At 37.9% G+C, this 23,519-nt stretch overlaps 1 protein-coding gene across 12 annotated transcripts in view; it reads left to right on the top strand.

The window, feature by feature from the left end:
- Nucleotides 1–23,519, top strand: part of ZMYND11 (zinc finger MYND-type containing 11) — a 99,448-nt gene that overhangs the window by 42,395 nt on the left and 33,534 nt on the right. For all 12 annotated transcript variants that reach the window (XM_015853068.3, XM_015853067.3, XM_015853064.3 and 9 more), the window contains one exon: nt 14,607–14,766. In XM_015853068.3, coding sequence (XP_015708554.1) covers nt 14,607–14,766 — 160 coding nt within the window. The remainder of the gene's footprint in view (nt 1–14,606; nt 14,767–23,519) is intronic.

Raw genomic sequence — 23,519 nt, 5'->3', positions numbered from 1 at the left:
TGATGACATTTATGGAAGTGTCCCATCCCTCAGCAAGGATACAGGAAAAAAAGGCAAGATTTTATTTGGGGGGAAAGGGGAATACTTGTTAGAGGTGAACGACAGTCATCCTGCTGTGTCATATAGTGATTGGAGACTAGAGACAGGTTGTCCTCTGTGTTTTTTGTGACTTGTTATGCCAAACACCATTAGTGCACAATCTTTATTGCTGATTTCTTTAGTACTTTTAAGTATATTTATTAGTGGGCTTTTTTTTTATTTCCCTAACTGGAAGCTCAGCATGGTTCTGTCCTTCTTCCTGATATTCACGGTTTATTTCATTTACTTGGTTTGTTTAGCCTTCTGGTAGCCTCTGTGCATGTCAGGGAGTGCCTACTTTTTATGTAGAGGGAAGAAATGCAGGTAATATAAAAAGATGATATGTAGATTATAGATAATGAATTGTTTCAACTCAGTATATAAAAAGATGAACTATATAACACATTAGAATAATGTTGAGTGTAACTTTTGCACTTGATGTGTAATTGTAAATATATATATATAAATATATATAAATATGGGGTGTAAAGAAATATTTTCAGAAGATACTGATAATTGAAAGTATGCAAAGAGAATAATAGAACTGGCCACACACTTTTTGTAGGGAACATAAGTGTAGGAGAACAGTGTAGGAGGAGCCAAGAGCACTAGAAAGTGCTTCTGATATTGTCAGAAAAACCTGTAGGGAAAGAGGCCCTTTAATTAAAAGTAGGCTGAATCAGGTGTGCTTTGCTCTTTAATTTGATGAAGAGGAAAAGCAAGAATGGGAAAATGCATGATTGGAAAATGATTGAAAAGTATCTTATATTGAGGAAGGAGTGTTCTCTTGGAAATTTTGAAAATACGAGCTGGAGACTTGAAACAATTTACTACTGAGCTTACTGAATATTTGGTGGTTATTTTGCAAAATTCACTGGTTAAAGGGATGTATAAGAAACACAGGAAGGCACCTATTTATAAAGGAATTAAAGATGAATGTGGAGAAATGGAAGAGAAAATAGAAGAGAGGGAGAGGCTAATAATTGGAGCATTAGATAAATGCTCCAATTGCAAACATGGAGGTACTAGAGCAGGTCCAGAGAAGGGCAACAAGGCTTGTGAAGGGCTTGGAGAATCAGCCTTATGAGGAGAGGCTGAGAAAGCTGGGGCTGGTTAGTCTGGAGAAAAGGAGGTTGAGGGGAGACCTTATCGCCCTCTTCCAGTACCTGAAATGTTCTTACAGTGAGAGTGGGGCAAGTCTCTTCTCACTGGTGACAGGTGACAGGATGAGGGGAAATGGCCTCAAGTTGCGCCAGGGCAAGTTTAGGTTGGATGTTAAGAAACACTTCTTTACAGAGAGGGTAGTTAAGTACTGGAATAGGCTCCCCAGGGAGGTGGTTGAATCGCCATCCCTGCATGTGTTTAAGAGCCATTTGGATGTGGTGCTCAGGGATATGATTTAGCAGAGGGTTGTTAGAGTTAGGGTACTATGGTTAGGCTGTGGTTGGAGTTGATGATCTTCAAGGTCTTTTCCAACCTGGGTAATTCAATGATTCTATGAAATACTTAAATAAAAGCACTGAGAGGGAAGAGCCTTTACTGGACAGGTTTGTGTCTCCAAAACCATCACCAAATTATTAAATGAAGGGAATTCCTCAATTTTATTGACTGCATGTGGAGATGTGCTTTACTTGAGAAGTTACTACCCACTGAATGGAGTAGCTTGAAAACTAAATGAGAGACTGAAAACCAATACCAACAGGAAATAAAGGAATCAGTACTAGAAGAGCAACCTGCCTTTGGAAGATATTTTATGTAAATAAATATGGAAATTCCTCTGTCAGTACCAAGGATCTATTGTATTCAGTGCATTTTTATTTAAGAGTAAAGCTCATTTGAAGGCAGTGGTGCAGTTTTTATAATAATATGCAAAATAAATATTCTGTTCTTTTTTTTTTTTTGTCCTAGTATTTCTTGAGTCATTCAATTATAATCACTTTAAAAGTCTAGCAACAGAGATATCTCTGGCATTTCTAAACTCCCAAATTACTTACTAACGAAATAGTATTTCTAAAAGATATTTACCTATTTGGCTGTCTAGGCTTGATGTTGAGGTAATTTAACCTTAATATGTCTATTATTTAGATGATTATAATTGGGATTAGCTGTACTGTAAGCTTTCTGCATGTCATGAATTCTGTCAGGAGTGCAGTTTGACAAATTGTTCATCCTAAAAGTGTGTTAAAAATTATAATTGTGCTTTGACTTTCTTAGTTCTTTCCTCATTATCTTCCATCTGTTTTGGATTTGAGATAACCTCAAAAATTGATTCTATGTAATAAAATGCATTAAAATACACTGGGAAAAAAAAGGCATACATATTTAAATGAGTAAGATAAATTATTGATATTCTGTTCCATAGCAGTCTGGTAAGAATTTCTGTACAGACATGTTTTTAAAGTTCTCTTTCTTTGGCTACTCCAGGCTTCTAGTGCCTTTTAAAGTGCTTTCCTCATCATTCCCTTATAGATAATTGGACTCCTAAAACTTAATTAACTATTAATTTTTTATCCTTTCTCTGTTGAGGAATTGGATTTCCTCGCTACCAATTTATGAACATTTCATGATCTTAATGATTAGCTCAGAGTTCATTATCTATTAAGGTAGTGTTTTCAAAATACTCGTTTGACAAATATGATGTTCTGGAACTATTATATTGGCAGCTTTCATGATTTAGTTATTGTAAACAGATAATCTTTCTTGTTTTTAAACCAGTAATATGAAGAATCAAAGGATAGTTCTTTTCTCCCATCATTTCTTGTATTTTTTTTTCTCTTCCTTTGATGTAATACATGATTTATTCAGTTGATTGGCTTCTTTCCGTATCTCCAATAAAGGCTCTACCTGTGCTGTATTTGTGTACTGTGACAGGGAATGCCCTGGCACCTCTGGAGCAGATATACTGTGACCACACTGCGTTGCTTTTGGCTCACGGAGTGTTTCTTTGGCCCTGACGTATTCTTTGTTTGTTTTCTGTGTGTGTGTGGTTCTTCAGTTCTAAGAGCCAAAAATATCACAGCCCACAGCCACGCTATTCTTGAAACTTGAAGCTGGAGGCTTGTGTAGTTTGCCACCGGGCATGGCGTGAAGGCATCCGAGGACACATAGCATACTGGAACAGTGCTGAAGTGCCCTGGGCAGAAGGAGCCAGTCTTGGATTGTTTACATCCATGTTCTCTACATGGAGCAGAGTTACCTCTTGGCTGTGCTTTCCCTTCTTTACAGAGGAACAAATTGGCTTCCTCCAGAACAGAGTCTGAGAATGAGTTAGTTTTGGAATTAACTGAAAGTAATCATAGTCTGCAAGGTAGAAGTGCCAAGCTTCTTGGGTGGGATGATGCTGATGGAAGGACCATTAGCTAGAATAAAGCTGTTACGCCTTAATTGGAGAATCTGAGCTAAACTACACAAAAGTGACTATGTTTCATCAGTCAGAAAGTTGTTTTACAACACTGGTGATACAAAATTGTATTTTGCACAGATAGATACTTAGACTCTCATCTTTTTACATTGGCATTTGGGTGGGAGGGTCAAGTATAGGTGCTCAAAAGGATGTAACTGTTTTCCCATATTTGTCCTGTGGACTCAGTCATTTTTGTTATACTCTAATTTGATGTTAGTTCAGCTAAGTCAGATCATCTAAGAGAACCGAGAGGATTCTAACCCTTCATAGAGCAGGCTCTGCCAGTTCCTTGTTAGCTTTGTGCGGACTGACATTAATCAGCATTGATAGGATAGCATCCCAGAGAAGAATTACTCAATATGAAAGATTAGTTTAAAAATGATGAGGGTTTTGTGGTCCCATAGTTGAGGTGGAGTCATTAGCAGATTGAGTATGTGACTGTTAGTCCTAGGAGAGGAATTGCTTCTCCAGACACTACTCTATGAAATTTCTCCTGTCAGTCTCTACAAATGTTGAAAGTTAAGGGCCTCTCCCATCCATAAATCTGTTTTTGTTGCCTTAGTTTTCCTGCTGCTCTCCTTCTAGGCTCTCTATTTAATAGAAATCAATTTCTAGTAGCACTGATTAGAGCAGAGATGAGAATAAGCAATTTGAACAGGTAGAGAGAATAATCACAAAAGCCTATAAATAAGAATATGAAATGCAATGGCAAGCAAAAGGAAAAAAAACACAACGTAAAATTAAGATGCTTACGGTATTGCTTATTTGAAGCTCAGAAACTTGTTAGAAACATTTGTCACTATTTATAGTACATCTGATGATAATTTAAATCCCCCTAGTATTTTGCATGTTGCAACTAAACAGTCATGCATAAACAAAAATAGTAAGTTATGACAGTGATTAAGAGAACAGATTACTCTGGATTTAGAACTAGATAATCCTGTTTTTTAGCCTGACCTCAGCACAATTTTTGTAGCACCTGATATTTCTTTGTCTAAAATGAAAGCTTAGGTATGTTTTTCTGCTCCGGTGGTTTCTTATCCTTTGTCAAACCATTCCTCTGGATGTATCTGCCTTTTCCTTACTGCAGGGTAGGCTTATATGAAAACGATTATTTGAAACAAAGCATCCTCCTGTTAGCTGTAAAAATGCATGGCTGCTTGATTTCTTTTCTAATCAGTATTACCGGCTCCTTTTCCACACGTTCACATCATTGCCCTGTATGCTTGAAATGAGACCACTTGAAGCAAATAGTGTTACTAAAAGCAACTCTTTACAATGTAGTATGTGATAATTAAACATGGCCAGTTGTACTGTGGTGGCACTAGTCAGTGCTGAAGAAGTTGCTCAGAAAGCTTCATTTTACCATCTCGGGAAGGATGAGTCGAGTGAAGTTTTCCCCATGCCATGCAGTGTAATTGCACTTCCTAGTTATTTAAAAGTAAGCAAAAATGTGGTGAGTTCCTTCCATAAGCAGCATGACCTACTTCCCCAGCAGGCCACATAGCTGCTTCCAGTGACTGCATCCCTTGAGTGCTCACTTTGGAGAAAACTGAATTCAGTTTGCATTGGGTTGCCTTGATTACAAATCCATCTCTTACAGAAAACATAGAAACACATCACCAGATGATGACAACATGGAAAATTCTTAGTTTTAGATATTACTTTATGAGTTTCCTAATATAGCCAAAGACAAGGCACTTCCTTCTATCTGATCCTACTAAATCAGTCTTCACCAGTTCATTTCATTTTTCTGTCCTTCTCCCTCTTCTCTGTTAAACTCCTTCCATCGCTTCTTCTAACCAGAAAATGATGTGGATTTTTCTTTTCTGTCTTTGATACACTTTTCTCTTGGTTTAACATAAGTGCACCAAGTCTAAAGTTTTAAGGCTTGTAAAACCTTTGTTGCTGATCATCCTAAAAAAACAAACGTCTGGTTTTGGTCAGGTTTGTTAAAAATCATCATATTCATAAAATAAAAAACAATCTTTTAGTAAACTTTTTTTGCATAATAGCTAAAACACTGTTATGCTTTCGGAATTGTACCTAGACTGACCAATAAGGTAATACTCAGGAACCTAATAAGAGTTCTTATCATCCAGATTCACAGAAACATTGAAGAGAAGGGAGGAATTAGGCTCAACACTCATATTTCATAAGACTCTTAAGAAGGACTGCCAGCTTGTCGGCCATTGTTCAAGGAATACTCACAGTAGAATAATATCACCCTTGTTACCCATAGATAGCTATAGCAGTTATTAAGTTTTTATCCATTTGTTACTATTGGTTTTGTCTTAATTTTATTTATGAGTTCATTATTATCCCTTTTGGAGGGTATGTGGCTTTAATGCTGCTCTTGTTTAAGATCTGCTTTTAGGCATTTTTGACCCAGGAGGCTAAAGGAAGGAATGAAAGGAAAAATTGGGAATATTTATTGCAAAAAGGCTGCAAAGATCATAGCTGCATTTGCTCAGGATAATAGGAAAATTATCCAATTTCTGAATTGGGATCTTTGGTTAAAATGTCATCTTTGGTTTATAATATATATTATTAATTGCTCCGCTTCTCATCAAGCTCTTCAGTTGACAGAGACCATTTCTTGACTTGTGGTTTCATTTAATCACATTATTAAAGTATTTAAGGGGAGATGTAAAAAGAAGCTCATATATTTTAAGCAGTGTCGTTTGTGATTTATTAAGGATAATTGTTCCTTCAAGATGATAATAAGCCAGTATCCCACTACGTGATAACATCCAGTTATGTGAGTACATTGCTATATGAATTAGTGAGTCTACATTTCACTACTGGCTGGCATAGGAGTAGTTCAGTGCCTAGAGTAGGAAACTATTCACAAGGGTCTAACATTGAGCAGGTGTACTTCTGGCCTTGCCATCTTTTTTGCTGCTTTATGAGGCTTGGGAAGGTGTGGCTGGAAAGCTGCCTGATAGAAAGGGACCTTGGTGTGCTGATGGACAGTTGGCTGAATATGAGCCAGCAGTGTGCCCAGGTGGCCAAGAAGGCCAATGGCATCCTGGCTTGTATCAGGAATGGTGTGGTGAGCAGGACTAGGGAAGTCATCCTGCCCCTGTACTCGGCATTGGTGAGGCCTCACCTCGAGTACTGTGTTCAGTTTTAGGCACCTAAGTACAGAAAGGACATGGAGCTGCTGGAGTAGGTCCAGAGAAGGGCATCAAGGCTTGTGAAGGGCTTGGAGAATGTGCCCTATGAGGAGAGACTGAAGGAACAGGGGCTGTTTAGTCTGGGGAGAAGGAGGCTGAGGGGAGATGTTATTGCTCTCTTCCGATTTCTGAAAGGTGCTTACAGTGAGAGCGGGGTTGGTCTCTTCTCACTGGTGACAGGTGACAGGACTCAATGATCTTAAGGTCTTTTCCAACCTGAGGGATTCTATGATTCTACCTATTCTCTTAGGAATTCTCTTAGGTTGTATTGATAGGAAAATGTTTTTCTGCTTTATTTCAAATGTTAGCACTACTTTCACTGGGTCAGCAGCCATCTCTGGGCTGAGCATTAGCATGGCTGGAAATACAGTGATTAACAGCTCCAACCCATGGTTATTAACAACAGTGATACATCCTCTTGTGATGTTTGCTAATGATGGCAAACTCATTTAAATTCTCTTCACCATATGTGTTACTATGAAAATCATAACATTCAACTTTTAATACTTTACATGGGTAGTACACACAAAAACTACTAATTCCAGTATAGATATTCAGAAGGGAAGCAGTAGAAATATCTTGGAATTGGAAATCACAATCTCCCTTTTCATTACGAATAATGTTTGCATGAACCCCATGCTTCTGTTAGTATTCCTTTTGAAGTCAGCACAGTGGGCTATCTTTGTTTCTAATAACTAAAAGCAAACCAATTTCCTTTTTGTTTCACAAGCAGTATTGATTTTTGCTCGAATCATAACATTTTTATGATGTTTGAAGGGGAAGCTTCTAGTTTATGTTTGGCTTTGTGTGTGTGTGTGTGTGTGTGTGTGTGTAAATAAATGTGTTTTTCTGTTAGAGCTAAGGGATAAAAGTGAGTGCAGTGTGGCAATTTAACAGGTTGCTGTCTGGTCTAAAGTGCTCATCAAGGCCTTCTCTGTAATCAGTGGAGAGAGAATGATCTCCAGAGCACTGCTCATACCATCTATTTTAGGCTGCGGTTTCATATTCCCATTGATACAACCAAAACAGCAGCTCTGCCCTGATGGCTTCTCCAGCTATTGTGCTTTTCCCTAGCTGGTAGTTACGTGAACACACGTGTGACAGTGGGATGGCTTTGAAACTCAGCCAAGCTAAAGCTAATCTGACCAACCAACAAACAAAAAAGCTATTGTTACTTTTAAGTCAGATAAGGATGGAACTAAAATTAGATAGATAACTCTAAACACTAAATCATCGAAGCACTCAAATGGATGTTTTTAGGCGTGTTTTGCTTTGAGATGCTCCATATGATATGAGTCGGCCGAACATTTCATCTGCACGATGTCAGCTGGGGTGTTGTATTCTGTGTCATGTATTATCTGATTGTCTCTCCATGGCAAAGAGCTGGAGGAACTGTGACTCTGCATATTCACAAGTATTTCTGTGTATTTAATGGCACTGAAGGATTAGGACTCCTCTTGGCTGGTAGTATGTGAGCATTACCTATAATGAACAACTTACTAGTTGGAAAAATGGGAGTAGAGCTCTCCTTTAGATAAGTTCCTCCTTAAGAAGGTGATAGTAGTAGTTTTGAAAAGGAGATTTTTGTAGGGAAGGGTTGAATAGTTCAGTACCTTAATTACTTGCTTTCTGTGGTCACATTGGTACGTTATGCAGTCTTAAGTGGATAGTGAAATTGCGTGAGCGAGGATTGAAATTATTGAAACAAGGAATTACCTGAGTTAAAATTACTGTGATTTTGAATGAAGCAACCCAGGGGATAAAGTTATAGGAAACTACACGGTGCCTATGGGATCTGAAAGTGTGCACAAATGAGATTTCTCCTTACCTTTGTTTTAGCAGCAGGAGTCAAAGCATCAGGCACATCTAAATTTTCCTGAACTGGTTCACTATCAAGCTTAAGCATCCTTTATTATTATTATTATTATTAAAAACAAACAAACAACAACAGCAAAAAAACCCACCACCAAAAAATTATGAGTCTGTGTTCAAACATGTCCTAATTGGGTAGCGGTGTCTTCAAAATGAATGTCATAGACAGTGATGTCAGAATATATAAACAAATTGTGGTTTCTTTATAGTTCAGTTTCTGCATGTCCCCCATTTGGAAGCTTAGACTGCACAAAATGGAGATAATATAAACAGTGCACCAGCATCAGCCCTGTCCGTGCCTGCATGGCCCAAACAATGTCGGAGTGCATGTATGCAGGTCTCTGTGGAGTGGAAGAATATTAGGCTCAGTTGTTCTTATCTCATAGAGTTTAATCCACAATCAAAGCCTTAGTAACTGTAAGCGTATCAAGAAGTAGCTTGGGGAGAGGGGGGGATAGTGGGGGGGCACAGTGTGCTGCTGTGTTCCCAGTGTAAACTGTTTAACTTCTATATGTGTTTACATTGTCGTCAGCTCTCAGACCAGCTCTCACATTTCTTGCAAGGAGGCAGTATATATTTCCAGTGCATTATTTTGAAGCATAAATGCCTACAGTATTAAGCCTGTGTGTCAGTGAAGTTGGTTTGTAGCACAGTCCTACATTCAGGTAGAGCTGAGAACCTGAGATACTGATGCTGAGAACTGGAGAACTTCAGCTCACTTCCATAAGGAGAGCTGGTTGGGTTCCTGAAATTTGGGTTTCAGCATTTTAAATTCTTACACAATGTGGCTGTATTTGTTAAAAGAAGCCACAGACGTCCCTTCCATTTCAGTGTGACCAAGTGACCTATTCTTTGCCAATTAAAAAATAAGAGTTTTAAAAGATGAGCATGAGCCTTCTGTAGAACTGCCATCCTTTTCTGAATCTTCTGAATCAAAAGCAAAATGCATCAGCAGAGCTAGGAACACAATGTACAACTCAAAATAGACTTTGGGCTGCTTTCCTTTCATTTTATGCATTATTCCTTAAGGTCTGACTCTGAGAATCTAGGACATTTTTACATACCTGTAGGTAACATTTAGAATTAAAGGCAGCTTTTCATTTGAGTTTAATGGGATCTGCTGTATTTTATCAGATCTCAGTTGTGAGATAAGCAGTTTGTGCATGGAAATCTCCAGACCCCCATTTTTCCCAGGGCGAGTTGCTCATCTGACGGAGAGCTGCAACTCACCTTCCTGTAGCACAGGGCAGAGGCATCCACCAGAGACAGAGCTAATTGATCAGATGACAATTACAGTGTTTGCCATTAAAATTAGCATCAATCTACACCTGGCACACTGTACTGTTTTACATAAGGCGGCTGCTTCCTATGTGTATTTTACTTCAGTCTTTGACAGAGACTCTTGCATCTTTTCAGTATTTTCCTTTCGATGAGATCAGATAGTTGAAAATACAGTTCTTCATGAGGCCAGAAAAATAAGATTTTTTTTTTTTTACTTTTTTCTTATTTATTTTCTTTTAAACCTGTGTTAGCTTTCCTCCTCCTTCCTTCCTTTGCCAGACCTGTCTTTCAGGCCAAAGCACAGTGGTGCCCAGTTGCAGGGTCTCAGTTCTTACTTACTACCACTGCTGCCTCCAAGAGGGCTTTTGGAGGACTGAGTTGGCTCTGTGCATTGCTCTGTGTCCGTGTATATTAAGCTCTTTGGGAAAGAGTTTGGCTTCGTGCTGTGTCTTGTACAGCACCAAGCAAAAGAGCTGTGAGTTGTGCGACAGCTGTAGGCAAAAAGTTCACCATCTGATATCTGTAAGTGCCAGCTCCTTCTGTATCTGTTTTGCTCCCATGGTGATCCAGCTTTAGAACTGCTGCCTCCCCACCCCTTGGACTTTTTTCTTAGGTTTTAAGCTGTGTTACAAAGCACATGTATCAGATGCAGATTTTGGATGGAAAGGCATGCTGAGGACTGGCTAGTTGGAGAGCAAATGGTGTTTTATTGCTGCTGGATTTGAAAGAAATACCTCACTTTTTTTTATGTGAAGTCTCAAATAAGCTTAAAATAGGTGTTTCACATTTTTGATGATTGGTATTTTGTGTACTAATGGAGTGCTTGCACATACCTGCTTGCTATGCAATGATTATCCTTCAGTGTTCTCCCCTAAAACTTTTCTTTGCTGTCAGACAGGTGGGCACATGTGTTAGCTATGTACACATGTGCATTTAACCAGTTTATTTTGGTAGGGGCTCGTTTTTGGAGTTCAGCATGTCTACAATTTAATTCAGTGGAGTTATGTTGTAGAGGTTTCCTCAAGGAAGGTAACAAACAACAACCAGGGTGAGGATTCTTACTATTATAACTGCAATTTTTGCTGCCCACAACAGAGGGTTTGGAAACAAGTGATCTTTAAGATCCCTTCCAAACTAAGCCATTCTATATGTTATGATACTTCTATGGTGATTTCAAGGAGTCTTCCATCAGCTTGTAAGTGGAGGAAATGCTGACCTATGATTTGTGTATACTGAACTATAAACTGAGCAGCAGTTTTGTCAGTTGCAGTGTTTGGTGAGATGTGGAGTGTAATATGAAGATTATCAGGCTGAACCTCCTCTTTCCATCCTTCAGGCTCTCCTTGTATATCGCAGGGATTATTAGCACAGTTAAGTTGTATTTTGCAATGGTTGTTTTAGCCCCCTCACTGATTACGGATGGTTTGCTGATTTAGAGGATTTCACTTTGTTTCCATGCTATCTTCTCAACCATCTGAAAGCATATTGGATTTACTTATCATGGTTGGCTACGTAACAGCAATGTAGACACTGTAGTACACTTCCCAGTCTGTCAATATGGAGAACCGGGCAAGAGTGTAGCAACCCAGTATTGCTTCAACTCCCCATCTCCAAAGTAAGGCTAATCAGCTTTTGTTGAAAATAGCAATCAGGGATTACTTCATCTCTCTTCTTAACTTTGTGGTGCCAGATACTTCAGAGCATGCAGTACCATGAAAAGACCTGCACTCCCCGGATTAATAGTGCCAATTTGCACAGAAGTATTTCAATATTTTTTCCCTGATCCAGTGGTGAGTCTGTGGGGGGTAGTTAGTACTCCCAGCATCATGCTTTCTGTCTCTAGGCAAGAGTGTAGCTTTGTTTTTGTACCCAGAGTTTCATGTTGTGACTGCTTTTCACATTTCATTATTGAAGAACCATCTTCTGGTTAAAATCCTGTGCTTTAAAAAGCTTCTTAGTTTAGCTGCTGGCTTTTGGCTGAGATAGAATTTCACCCAGATCCTGCAAATGTTGTTCTAAAGTCTTTGTGAATATCTATTCCATGTATATTCTGCAGGTTTTAATCAAATAAAAAAATTGAGGTAGGGGGCACATTTCTAACAGCAGTTCTACCCTCCCAAGTAAAAACATTCTCTGTCTGTGCGCTCTCCTACAAAAGTTGGTAGCATTGTATTTAAAAGCACTGAAATCACAGTCCTTCTGGATCTGCAGGCTGCGCAGCCTGAACATTGACTAAGTATTCTACAAAAAGCCACTGAGGATTTATTGCTCCCCATTTACAGCTGGAGCAATTGGGCAGACTGTTTGGTGGTAGTACTTTCACTTTGGTTGAGAATACAGATTGGATTTGAGACATGGGAGATTGTGAGCCTTGTGCTCCCGTTCACTTCTATCACAGCCACAATCGGCAGATTAAAGCTCTTAGCTCATTAGTGTTGGTTTAAAGCTTTTTGTTTTGTATTACATGCCTATCTGTCCAGAAATGTGAATGACAAGTATCACAGAACGCATTGCTTACAGTCAGGAATTTTATTGGAACATGTTTCTGCGAGTGTGGAAGATGCTATGCAAAATAGATGGTTTCTTCAGCAAGATGCGCTAAAGAAGAGGGCGTCACTCAGTTAAGACTTGATTTTGGGGGTCAATCATGGTATCAGTGCTATTTTGAGAGCTATTACAGGAGTGTGGTAATAGAAGAAGGCAGGAATTGCTGTGACTCAAACAGGGAAATTATTAGTAAAATGTTAAAATGGAAATTTCAGAATCCAATAAAGTTAGCAAATATTGACGGAGGTAATTTGCACTTCAAAGATCTGGTTGTGTACATCTGCATAAATATGTGTGTATATGCACACACACACACGTAATGCATGGAACATGAGTATAAACAACTGAGTTTTTCTCCTTATTTCAGGCAGCATTAAAGCTTCAGCTCGACATCACTCAGCATATTAGTGGTGTTTGCTTGCAGTTTTTAAAAGTGAAGTGATAGATTTGACTCTCTGCCTGCTGAAGCTCCCCTTGGAATGTGTGGAACACGAAAGACTCATTTGTGGTGTTTAATATTGCTTGAACAGGTTCCTATGTTGTGTTTTAATTTCAGCAGACGCAGGGAGGGGTCAGGTTGGGCAGGTGAGTATCTGCCCTGCATGACACAGAAGAATGTCTGTCTCCTACGTCATCACTTGCCTTCAATCCTTGCTGGTAGCAAGTGTGTGATTCAAATATATTAGATCGGATCACAGACTTGCACAGAATTTTGCTCTTTCCTTGTCAACTTATTGTTACTTACTAACTTTTCATGCAGTGGTAGCGTGTACAAAAGAACCAGACTTGGACCACAGTGTGGTAGGCATTGTGAAAGCTGCAGTAAATTGCAGCATCTGCCTTTAAGGAGTTTCAGCCTAAAATAAACTCTCAGTGTCCTGCAGTCTGCTGCATTTACATAAATGCCTCTGATACTGTGCAGCAATTTACAGATGCCCTGTGTTGCCTTGATTATTGTATGAATTACTGCACTCAGACAGAAATTAACAGATTTACAGTATGATTATGTGCATTTAGTTTCCTTTAAAGGAAAAATAAAGATTAGATTAGCGTAAACCAGTTCTCAGGAGAAGCTTGGGAGAGAGTGCTAGTCTGGCAAAGGTCTTCCTGGATCCAAAGCAGTAACAAGTTGGAAAGCAAGAGAAAAAGAGATGTTCAGAGGGTTGACTTCACTCATACTGTGAGTTATAACTTCTAAAGCATTTAGTAGTTACTAAAAACAAAATCTGAACTGTTATAACTCTTTTTTATTTATCTATATATTTTTACATAATTTAAATCAGAAGTGTTTTCCTCACATTTGCTTCTTGTGTTAAATAACGATACTCTTTGTAAAGATGGTTGTGATGTCAGTCACAGGGGAATTGTAGTTGCTGGAGTTATCAAACATGAAACAGTGTAAACTCAGCCAATAGTTTTGTCTTTGGATTTCAGTAACACTTTGATACTGTTTCTCGCTGGACAAAATGTCCAGCATATAGACAAAACCACAGTGTGCTGGGTGGTCAATTGGTGGATGGGCAACTAAGCAGAGTTCTCAGAGCTCCATATTTTGGACATTTTTTGGACAAGGCCTTTTTAGAGGGAAGATTATTCTACATTGCGTGTTGCAAGTAAATACTTTGAGTTGGTCTAGAAACAACAAGATATACTGGGTTAAAGCCAACATTGTGCAACCGGGTCCCACATATATACACAGTTTAGGCTGTATATGTGTTGCTCACATCAGTGACGTTCATCATAGTGTGGTCATTGTAGTTATCTCAAGAAAAAGAGAAAAACCATCTGGTACTACAAATCTGGCTGTTGGGTTTTCATACATGGTGCCTGAATTTCTTGTTCTTTAGGAACGTGTTCTACACAGGAACGTGTGTCATAGATTCACTGGAACATTTCCAGGCTCATTCTAAAATGTGCATCCAGTAGGAGATATTGCAGAGATGCAAGAAATCTCCCTAGGGGTTTGGATGGAGAGGGAAGTTTAGCAAAGATAAGGCTGAGCAGTGTGTGTATTATTTTTGGGTCTGATAATTGTCCCTGTGGGTTACTGTTCTATTTCTCCTATATGTTTCTAGATCGTAAAGATCATTTGAAATAAAGGAGGAAATTTATATAAATGATGATGGCTTATAAGCAACATAAAACTTAGAATATATGCAGTTTTGCATCATCTAAAGAGTATGTATTTGTTGATACGTTTTATAATGTAACACTCACAGCTAAGGATTTCTGTGCTCTCTGTGCAGGTATATGTCTCGAGTCCATGGTATGCATCCAAAAGAAACCACTCGTCAGCTGAGTTTAGCAGTCAAGGATGGTCTTATTGTTGAAACGTTGACGGTGGGGTGTAAAGGGTCAAAGGCTGGTATTGAACAAGAAGGATATTGGTTGCCAGGAGATGAGATTGTGAGTATAAAATCTTTGAGAAAATAAATCGTGATTTCTGGTATCTTCACAGTAAATTTGTTTTAATTTCTATTTGAAGTTATTTACAGATGCTGTGTTGATGATTGTGACCAGGGAAGTAACATGTTCTTAAACCTTTTAACCCTTTCTGTTCCGTAGGAGCTCTTTGTTCTCAAATGTGAATTTTCTACTGTGAAACACTGTTGAAATCTTGCTCAGTCATGCTTAATGTACATAGCGTTACCTCTTCTACATGGGAAGGTAGTAGATATAATGGTATTGGTGTTACTTGAAATCCTCAGATTTCCAGGAATATCAATGGTGATAGCTTTTAAAATATATTAATACAAGAATTTTGGATCAGTGTTGCTTTAATCTGAATCTTAGAAAGGAAAAACTAGTCCATTTTGAAAGGTCTCGCTTCCAAAAATTCCAAAGAGCCACAGAAAGTTATATATTTTGTTATGTGTAAATAGACATTAAAAGCTTTGTTTTACAGATGATCTGGAAACACTGGGGCATACATTTAGGAATGATTTTCTTAGTAAATTAGTTACAGGCATCCAGTCATTGTTCCACTGGATATGTAAAATAAATACTTAAATCCAATTATATAGGTTGAAAGCTATGTAAAGGGAAGAAAAGCATGTTTTTTTTCTGTCCCTAAAGCTAAATTTTAGTGTACTCACAGTGCTGAGAATAGCCTAATAGACCAGGAACAGAAGTTGTGCGATTATGTTGCCTTGTTCAGAAGCCTTTTCTCTGCATTTACAAGACAATGGTTTCCTGACAAAAACAGTTTAGCAAAGCTTTAAAATACTTGAACTAGAAATGGTTGTTTTGGAACAGAAGTATCATTAAATACTGGTAAAATGGGCAACATTTTCCAGACAGAGATAATGATTTAAACTTTGAAGAAAACCAGAAGAACTCTACAGGAAAATTAGCGGTAAAAGGTACTGAAATACTCATTGCATAATTGCAGCCATCAGGGGAATAATATATTATTTTTTCTTTAAAATCGAAAGAAATATAAACTGTCAATAATGGAAAGGATTGTATTTCAAATTATCCCAGTCGTACTAATTTGAAGTGTTGCAATATGTATATAATATATGTTATGTCACTGTTTTATTCTTCATTCTAATTTGTTTAGAAAACCTCATGGGAGCTTCTAAAGGGTATTTAGTTTTGTTTCCGCAGTTTCCCCTGGGAACAAATATTCAGAAATTCCTGCTTAGTTGTTTTAAATTTTTCTTATGTCAGTTTTATGTGTTTTGAAGTGATGTTAATTGTGTAGACACAACATAACATAATCTGATATTTGTAGTTATCACGAGTGTTCAATGTGTTTGTCCCCTCTATTGCTGAGAAGAAAAAAGGTAAAGAGTCAAAATGCCTCACAATAGCCATCATATAAAAGGTCACTCAGAAAAAAACAAACAAACCCTGCTTCTTCTTAACAACATTTATCTAAACAAAATAGTCTGATAATCAGTATGTAAATTCCCAGTGAACCATTAGAATTAAATTATTATTTTATCTCAAAATGAAAAGAGTTCTCTTTGTCTTTGCTGAAGATACTACATAGGTCACAGTATGAAAAGCTTTTTGGATAGAAGTACTGATTGCTGCCCACTGCTGCATTATGCTGTGCCCATATGTCTGACGGCCATCTCAGTTGTTCAGAACACCAGCACATGCTTGACTTAATGTCTTTTGGCAGTAGTAGGAATCAGGTTCCAGTCAGGGCCATGTTTCAACAGTACCCAGCTTCCAGCTTCTCTGGATCCTAATACTAAAAATGCTGCAGATACCTGAGGTAAAATACATTGACTTCAAATAAAGGAATACTTTGAGGAGTTTTTATTCAAAAACTTCTAATGAGTAGCAACATTATCACTTGGCATCAGATCCAGTATTTTCCATTTTCCAACAATTGGTGCGAAACTGTAAAGTTTGGTATGTTCCCTACATTGGACACACTGGATATTGTTACACATACTTTGCCTGCACTTGATCAAGATGCAGTTTGTAGTTTTGTGTAATCCAGATCTGGTACTAATGACTGTTGAACCATGAGCTCAAGTTACATTTCAGTGAGGACGATCGCACAGGAGTCTTTTCAGAGATCCACTCCTAGGAGATAGAACTCTGAAATGGGGTTGTTAACATTGGAACAATGATTTCAGGCTCAGCAAACTATAGCACTTACAGACAGCTCCTTGACTCCATTGGCAAACGTGGTTTGACTGGTACTGCTAGAGCTTTGAAAGCTCATGAAGTGAAATACTTGAGGACTGATCTACCACATCTGTGCAAAAAATGCCATTGGATTTCAGCTTGTTTTCTGGCACCGTGCTGGAAGTCAATAAGAAACACCTGTTTCAAGGAGTTAGCAAAGGGATTAGAAATTCTTCTAATCCCTCCTTTTATTTTTTTAAAATCTGAGTATTTGCTTGAAGTTTCTTTTCATTCCTGAAGCTTTGGACCTAAACACTATCAATTAAAATCTGTATTCAAATAACTAAATTACTTATCTGGTCTGCAGATACTGCTGAGCACCTGTATCTGTTATTCATGTAGGTGCCTGACTGCAGGTTGACACAAGGCCTGAAACTACTGGTTTTAATGGTAACCTTGAATTGATTGCTAAATGATAACAATAATTAATTATGAATTAACTACGATTATGAAAATGCAGCTCTGTTTGGAAAAGATTAATTAGATAGTTTGTGGTGTTTGCTTTTCTGTTTCCTAACACTTATGTTATTCATACTTTGACATAATGACAGATAAATGCAGTAAGGACTGATACAGTTCCTCACAGCCCTCAGAGGAAAGTGTTAAAAAATTTATGCTGCTTTGCTATCAATGTTCTGTCAGAGTGGTGGTTAAAAAAAAAACAAACAAACACAAAAATAAAAATATATTTTAAAAAATGAAGCAGAGTATGACCTCCTCAGATGTCATACAAAAGAAGTAACTGGTGTGCAATGATAGAACAGTTTTGGAGCATCAGGAGGAGGCCTTTCCAAGAGAGACTGCCATCTGAAAATGAATGTTCTGAAAAACTGGAAAAACAGAATAATCAAATTAAAACAGCATAAATTTGTCCTCTTTTTCTCTGATGTGTATGGAGGAGAGATTTCTGTATGTGGTACTAAAACTAATCTCATGTATAAAGCCCGTTGCCCAATATACTGTATTCCAATAGATATTTATGGGTTGGTAGCTATGCAAGAACTTTGCTGCAGGTATTTTACTTCCAGGACTTGTGCAGGTACTCATTTTATTTGCTCATTTACCATCTATATGGATGCTTTGCAAATGTTCAAAATGTGTTCTCATCTTACAGGCTTTCTCATCTTACAGATGATTAATGCATTTGACACAAAATAAATGAAAGAAGAGATTATTTTCCATTGTTAGCCAGCATTTTAGTCAGTAATTTTGCATTTTCACTGTCTGTCGTTGACATCATTATGCAATTCAACAAAATCTCTGCAGCTTCTTGCTTGCAAGGGAAATGCCAGTCCTGAAATCTGGTAACAGACCTTTACTTTTCCTTTCTAAAATCTTTATTTCTATTTCTTGCAGAACCTTTGGAATTTGGATGTGCTATTTATTCTCAATTAAAAAAAATAAAAACAAATGATCTCTTTGCTCTTCAGGTTGAGGGAAAAAAAAACCAAAACTGTGAATAAGTGTTGTTAACCATGTTGTCGATGCAATAACTACAAGGAAAGTGTGGTTCTTGATGAAAATAGTAATGAATGTCCTTATCGATTAATTTCTGGTTTTATGTTTTGCCATTATTTTTGTGTACTTTTATCATGGTAAAATAGTGGTCTGTCTAATTGAACTGAAAGAAATGAGTTAAAGCACCAATGCCATGTAGCTTTATGAGGTCTTAGATATATTCCTTGCAGTTAGTGTGCCTTACTTACTCTCGTGTTTTTGCTTTTTCTACAGACAAATGTGCATGGAGGTATTTTGAGCATTTATTGTGCTAATTCTTCTCATGATTAATGTCATAAAATTGCAGTGGCCCAGCAAGAGGCATTATAAACGTATAGTTTCAATTTAAATGTGTTCATAAAGGCAGAATATACTGTGTTCTTCTAAAATGAAGATGTGTTAAAAGCACAAATTTATTGTTTGCATTTAAAGGCAACATATCTCATAGCTTTGCTGTGGATTAAAGCTCATAGTGACCAGTTTCTCTACTGACACATGAGGGGCAAGGCTTCACACTTAATTCGGGTACTTTGATCTATTTCCTCACTGCCAAAATAGATACAAGGTGGTCATGCTTTTGAGAGGTCACTTTTCTATAGAAGTCTGTTTTCCCGAAAGCAATCATGTAATTCATTGCTTATAGATAGATCCTGCAGCTCTTCTGGCAGGTTAAGTCTGACTTTGGGTTGTAGTTGCAATCATTGTGTGTGCACTTGCTGTTCTCCATATCTCTCATTGTTGTTTCTCCAATGCTTATCTTGTAAACAGTTTTTAGTTAGTTGAAGACTTCACACCTCAGTTTAGGTATGAGGAGGCTTTGAGGCTCAGGGCGCCAATTGGTTCAGTTTCACAAGGGCACTCAAGGGAAATGGATATCTGAAATTGACTCTCTCTTTGCTATCTTATCTTTTCATCCTCTAAAGTCCCATCTTTCAGAGGTTATTTTGCCAAAAGAATACCACAATACCAGTCACTGCACACTAAAGGAAACAGATTTTTGTAGCAAATAAATATCATAAATCGCACTGGTGTAAGCATCTGCTTATTATTGAGCGAAAAGTAGGTGTCCACTAGTGTAATACCTTGCTGTGGATTTATGAAAAACAAATCTTTTCAAGTCCTCAAATTAAAGCACAGACTATTTTGTCCTTGAGCAAATTAGAACTTGTAACTCCCACCTCATGTTTGAGAACTGTTTTACTCTTTCTGTGCACACTGTCTTTACATTAAAGCTATTGACATGTAGCTCATGAGGACGGCCTTGCTGTCTTAGCAGAGGCCTTCCTTTCCCAATATGTTAAGAATCATTAACAATTCTGTACTTTCCTTTTCTAAGATTTTCTCTTCACATATGTTCAAGAATATTTCTTCCCTCCACTCCAATCCTCCTTTATTTTTCACCCCCTAAAAAGGAAGTACCTGCATTTTCTGAAAATCAGTACAAAAGTTCATGTTGTTTGGAGGATCTTCACGCTACCAGTGATGACACTAGAGGAGTCCACCTTATTGCATACTTAAGAGATGATGCTTCTTTTAAACTGGTAAAACAACTTCATCGGGATCTTCATTTGCCTATCTCAGCTTTGTCAACTTGACTGTTAAAAATTCAATCATTCCAGTGCTCTTTTCTTCTTGAAGGTTTTCACCCACTGTTCTGTGGTTGTGGTACTGACATTGTTCACAGATTTCACGTTTCTGCTCTCTTAAGCAGTAGAAGAATGATAATTTATTTTCAGGTTTCAAGTAGATTAGTCAGCCTGGTCTGTATAAAGTTTCTGACATGGGACTCAAATTATGTGTTAGATGGCTTAGACCAGCCCATCTTGAGTTTGCTCTGAAAATACACATCTTGTGTTTTTCCACCTCTTTTGTGCAAGCCCCAACCTGGTAGCATTGTTTTTATTCAGCTTGTGTGTTCAAAATGCTGTGCTTCTCTGACAGTTACTTTGATTCTTCTACTGTGAAGTCATGCTGGTCTCTGAATGAAATTTTATTGAATCTAATGAACTTATTAACATTTATGTTTGATTCACGATGAAAGCAGACCTTGTTCCTTTTCTGTTACTGAAAGCTGAAACAATACCAGCCACACCTGTAGCACAAGAATGGAAAAGAAGTGGGAGATTTAAGCAAGGAGTGTAGAAATTTTTGCCATTGGTTCAGATAAAAAGATAAGAATATTGTTTGAATATTTTGTGTGCAGAAACATCGACATAGAAAAACACTACAAAATCCCATGTAGAAGTTATGGCCAGAGCAGCAATGTAAACATACACTAAGAAGAAGAGAGGAGGTAGAGCCATTTTATGCACAGTGCTTCTTGGAAAGAGATTTGGAAATACATAATATGGAAATAAAAGGCACTGCAACTAATAAATACTTCACTCCATCACCAATGTATCTCCCTAACGAGAATAGCTTACAAACCTCCTCTTGGCTCAACCTGAGTAAAGAATTATGACATTAATAGCAGAAGTGAATGCAGTTTCTGAGGAGATGGGTTGCAAGTTTCTATTAACCTTGAACTCACTTGGAACATGAAGGAGGATAAAAATTATTTTCATTTAAAATGACATTCTGTTTCTAACAACGTGGAGGAGAATGCTCATATTGTCTCACCTGAAATAATGTGCACTACTGCTAACCAAATGCGATCTTCTTGGGAGGGAAACTGAGATTTATGCATTGCTTCAGGAACACAACTCATAGGCTGAGAAGATGAACACGCAGAGATTTTAGCAGTTATTTTGTTGCTGCTGGCACATTACTACACTTGTTGAAAAAAACTTCACTTCTTTAGCTCTGGGAGTTGACAACTGGCTCTGCACTTTGGAGCCCATCGCCTTGAATGGGCCAGAACATAAATATAAGGTAGATGAGGGAGCGAAAATCTACCTGTCCTGGTAGACATCCAGAGATGACTTTGTGGTTTCTGCTAGAAACAGACAACTTCTAAGACAAACTGGCAATAACTTAATTAGGCAAATGGGCTTGCAGATGAAGCACAATGAAGGAAGCTCTACTGAGAGGCTGTGGAATTCACTGCAGAACCTGAGTCTACTTGTATGTGTGCCTCAGAACTGGAATGAGTTATCAGTCAAGAAGATGGAACTGAATTATCACAAGCCTCTAAATACACCAGTGTTCAATACATATTATAGAGAAGGAGATTTTGATCTGTCTTCTGATAGAGTAATGGAACAAATCAGTTGCTGACTGATGCTATGAAAATCTATATAGAATGAACCAAAACACGTAAATAAAGTACTTGAAATTAAGCAGGATGCCTGGGTAGTTGTGACAATATATCAACTCATTATTGCTTTGGATTTCTTTTTGTGACAAAGTATGAGTAACAAATGCCCTCAAAGTATCCCTACAAAGTCAGGCTGTGGAATTCCATTTTTAAGACGAAACTCAGATCATCAAAGGAAAGGATCTATAAAAAGGCAAGTGATTTGCAATGGACCAATTATCCTGTCTGTAAAATCACAGATCAGTGTAGCTACCTGCTGCAGCATTTTCCTAGAAAAGCAAGGAGAAGATAAAGTGAAACAGTTTTCATAAAGGAGTTCTAGTTGCTGAAGTCTTTTTGGCTTTGAAGGAGAGATGGATGTGGCAAAATAACTTCTGATGAGCAAAAAAAAACACAAGCAAAACATGTGTCAATGCATCTAGTATGTATATATGAGAAAACTACTGGGGAGAAAATGAGCTTATTTTGATGCTGAATTTACTCTAATGTAGTGCCGTAATATTAAATGTAAGACATGGGATGATTTAAGAAACTTCACTGTTGTAAAGCAAACATTCTGATCAGGTATGGATCCTGCAGGAAAATGCTTTATTAAACAACTCCCTCGCTGTTTACCTGCTGCAAAGGTGGTGAGTCCTCTGAGCCGTCTGTCAATTGTGCCTTCCTCAGTGCTGAGCCTAAACCATCATGATGAAGAAAACTAGAAGCAGATTAAGTGGGCTACTGAATAGAAGTTCACAGGAAGATTCTTGCTGACTAAGAAAGAGATGGAACCAGAGATACTTGGCATGAAGAGAAAACTGCTGGAGATGCCCACAGAGCACTGTCCTCACAGCAGGCTACAATCTGTGGCAAAAAAAAAAACAAACCAAAAAAACCAAAGCACGCAATAGTGAAAACAATGGGAAATTGTGCTCTATGGCACGTTGTGTTTTCTAGGCCCAAGTAGTATTATTAGTTTTAACAATTATCTATAGCAAAGCTCATGGCTAAACAAGAAGCTTGGATGGGAACAGATGCTACCTGAAAAAGGAACTGATTGATTAAAAATGGAAAATTTGTTTAGAAACACGTAGCTATCACTTTGAGCTTTTTCTCATTTAAAGTGAAAGCTGATAAACAGACCTTGAAGAGCAGAATCCTGAATTTTAACAGCTTCTCTCTTACTTGAAGGAATTGAGCAATTCAGTGGGCCAAGCTGAAAGAATTCTGGTGTTAAACTGATGGAGGTGGAGAGGAGTGAAAGAAGTGTTCCTTATGGCTATTCCTGAATCCTAAAATACCCATGAAGAAACTGAATCCAGAACACATGCCTCAGGAATGACATCTTTAAATTGAACACAGCCCAATTAGGTGTCGGAGAACTGGAAATTGGAGAAATGATGGAAACCCATTCATTGAGGTCTTCTCTGGTTTTCTAAAGTGTTGTGAAATAGGAAGGACTCCCCTAAATTTTGTGTTGATGATTTGAAAATGGCTTGAAATAAATATAGCATATAAATGCTATTATTTTAAAGTGGTTTTTATTTTGTAAACAACTCTTTTTCTGCTGCTGTGGACCTACTTGCCATTCTAGATTCCTGTATTGTGACAGACTGGAAGTGTTATGATACAGTGTGGGTGAGATAGCACAGTGTCTCTGCTAATACTCTTCCTTTAGACTAGATGTAAAAGCTGTTGTGAGTTCTTGTAAGAAGCCATGCTTTTTACATTACTGTCTCAAAGTTTGCTGAAATGGTCAAGTTCAGGAAAGTCC

Source organism: Coturnix japonica, chromosome 2 (assembly GCF_054131305.1).
Source record: "Coturnix japonica strain WE chromosome 2, WE-NBRP24, whole genome shotgun sequence".
In the NCBI taxonomy this organism is placed as follows: domain Eukaryota; kingdom Metazoa; phylum Chordata; class Aves; order Galliformes; family Phasianidae; genus Coturnix; species Coturnix japonica.
This window is presented reverse-complemented; position numbering and strand designations above follow the sequence as displayed.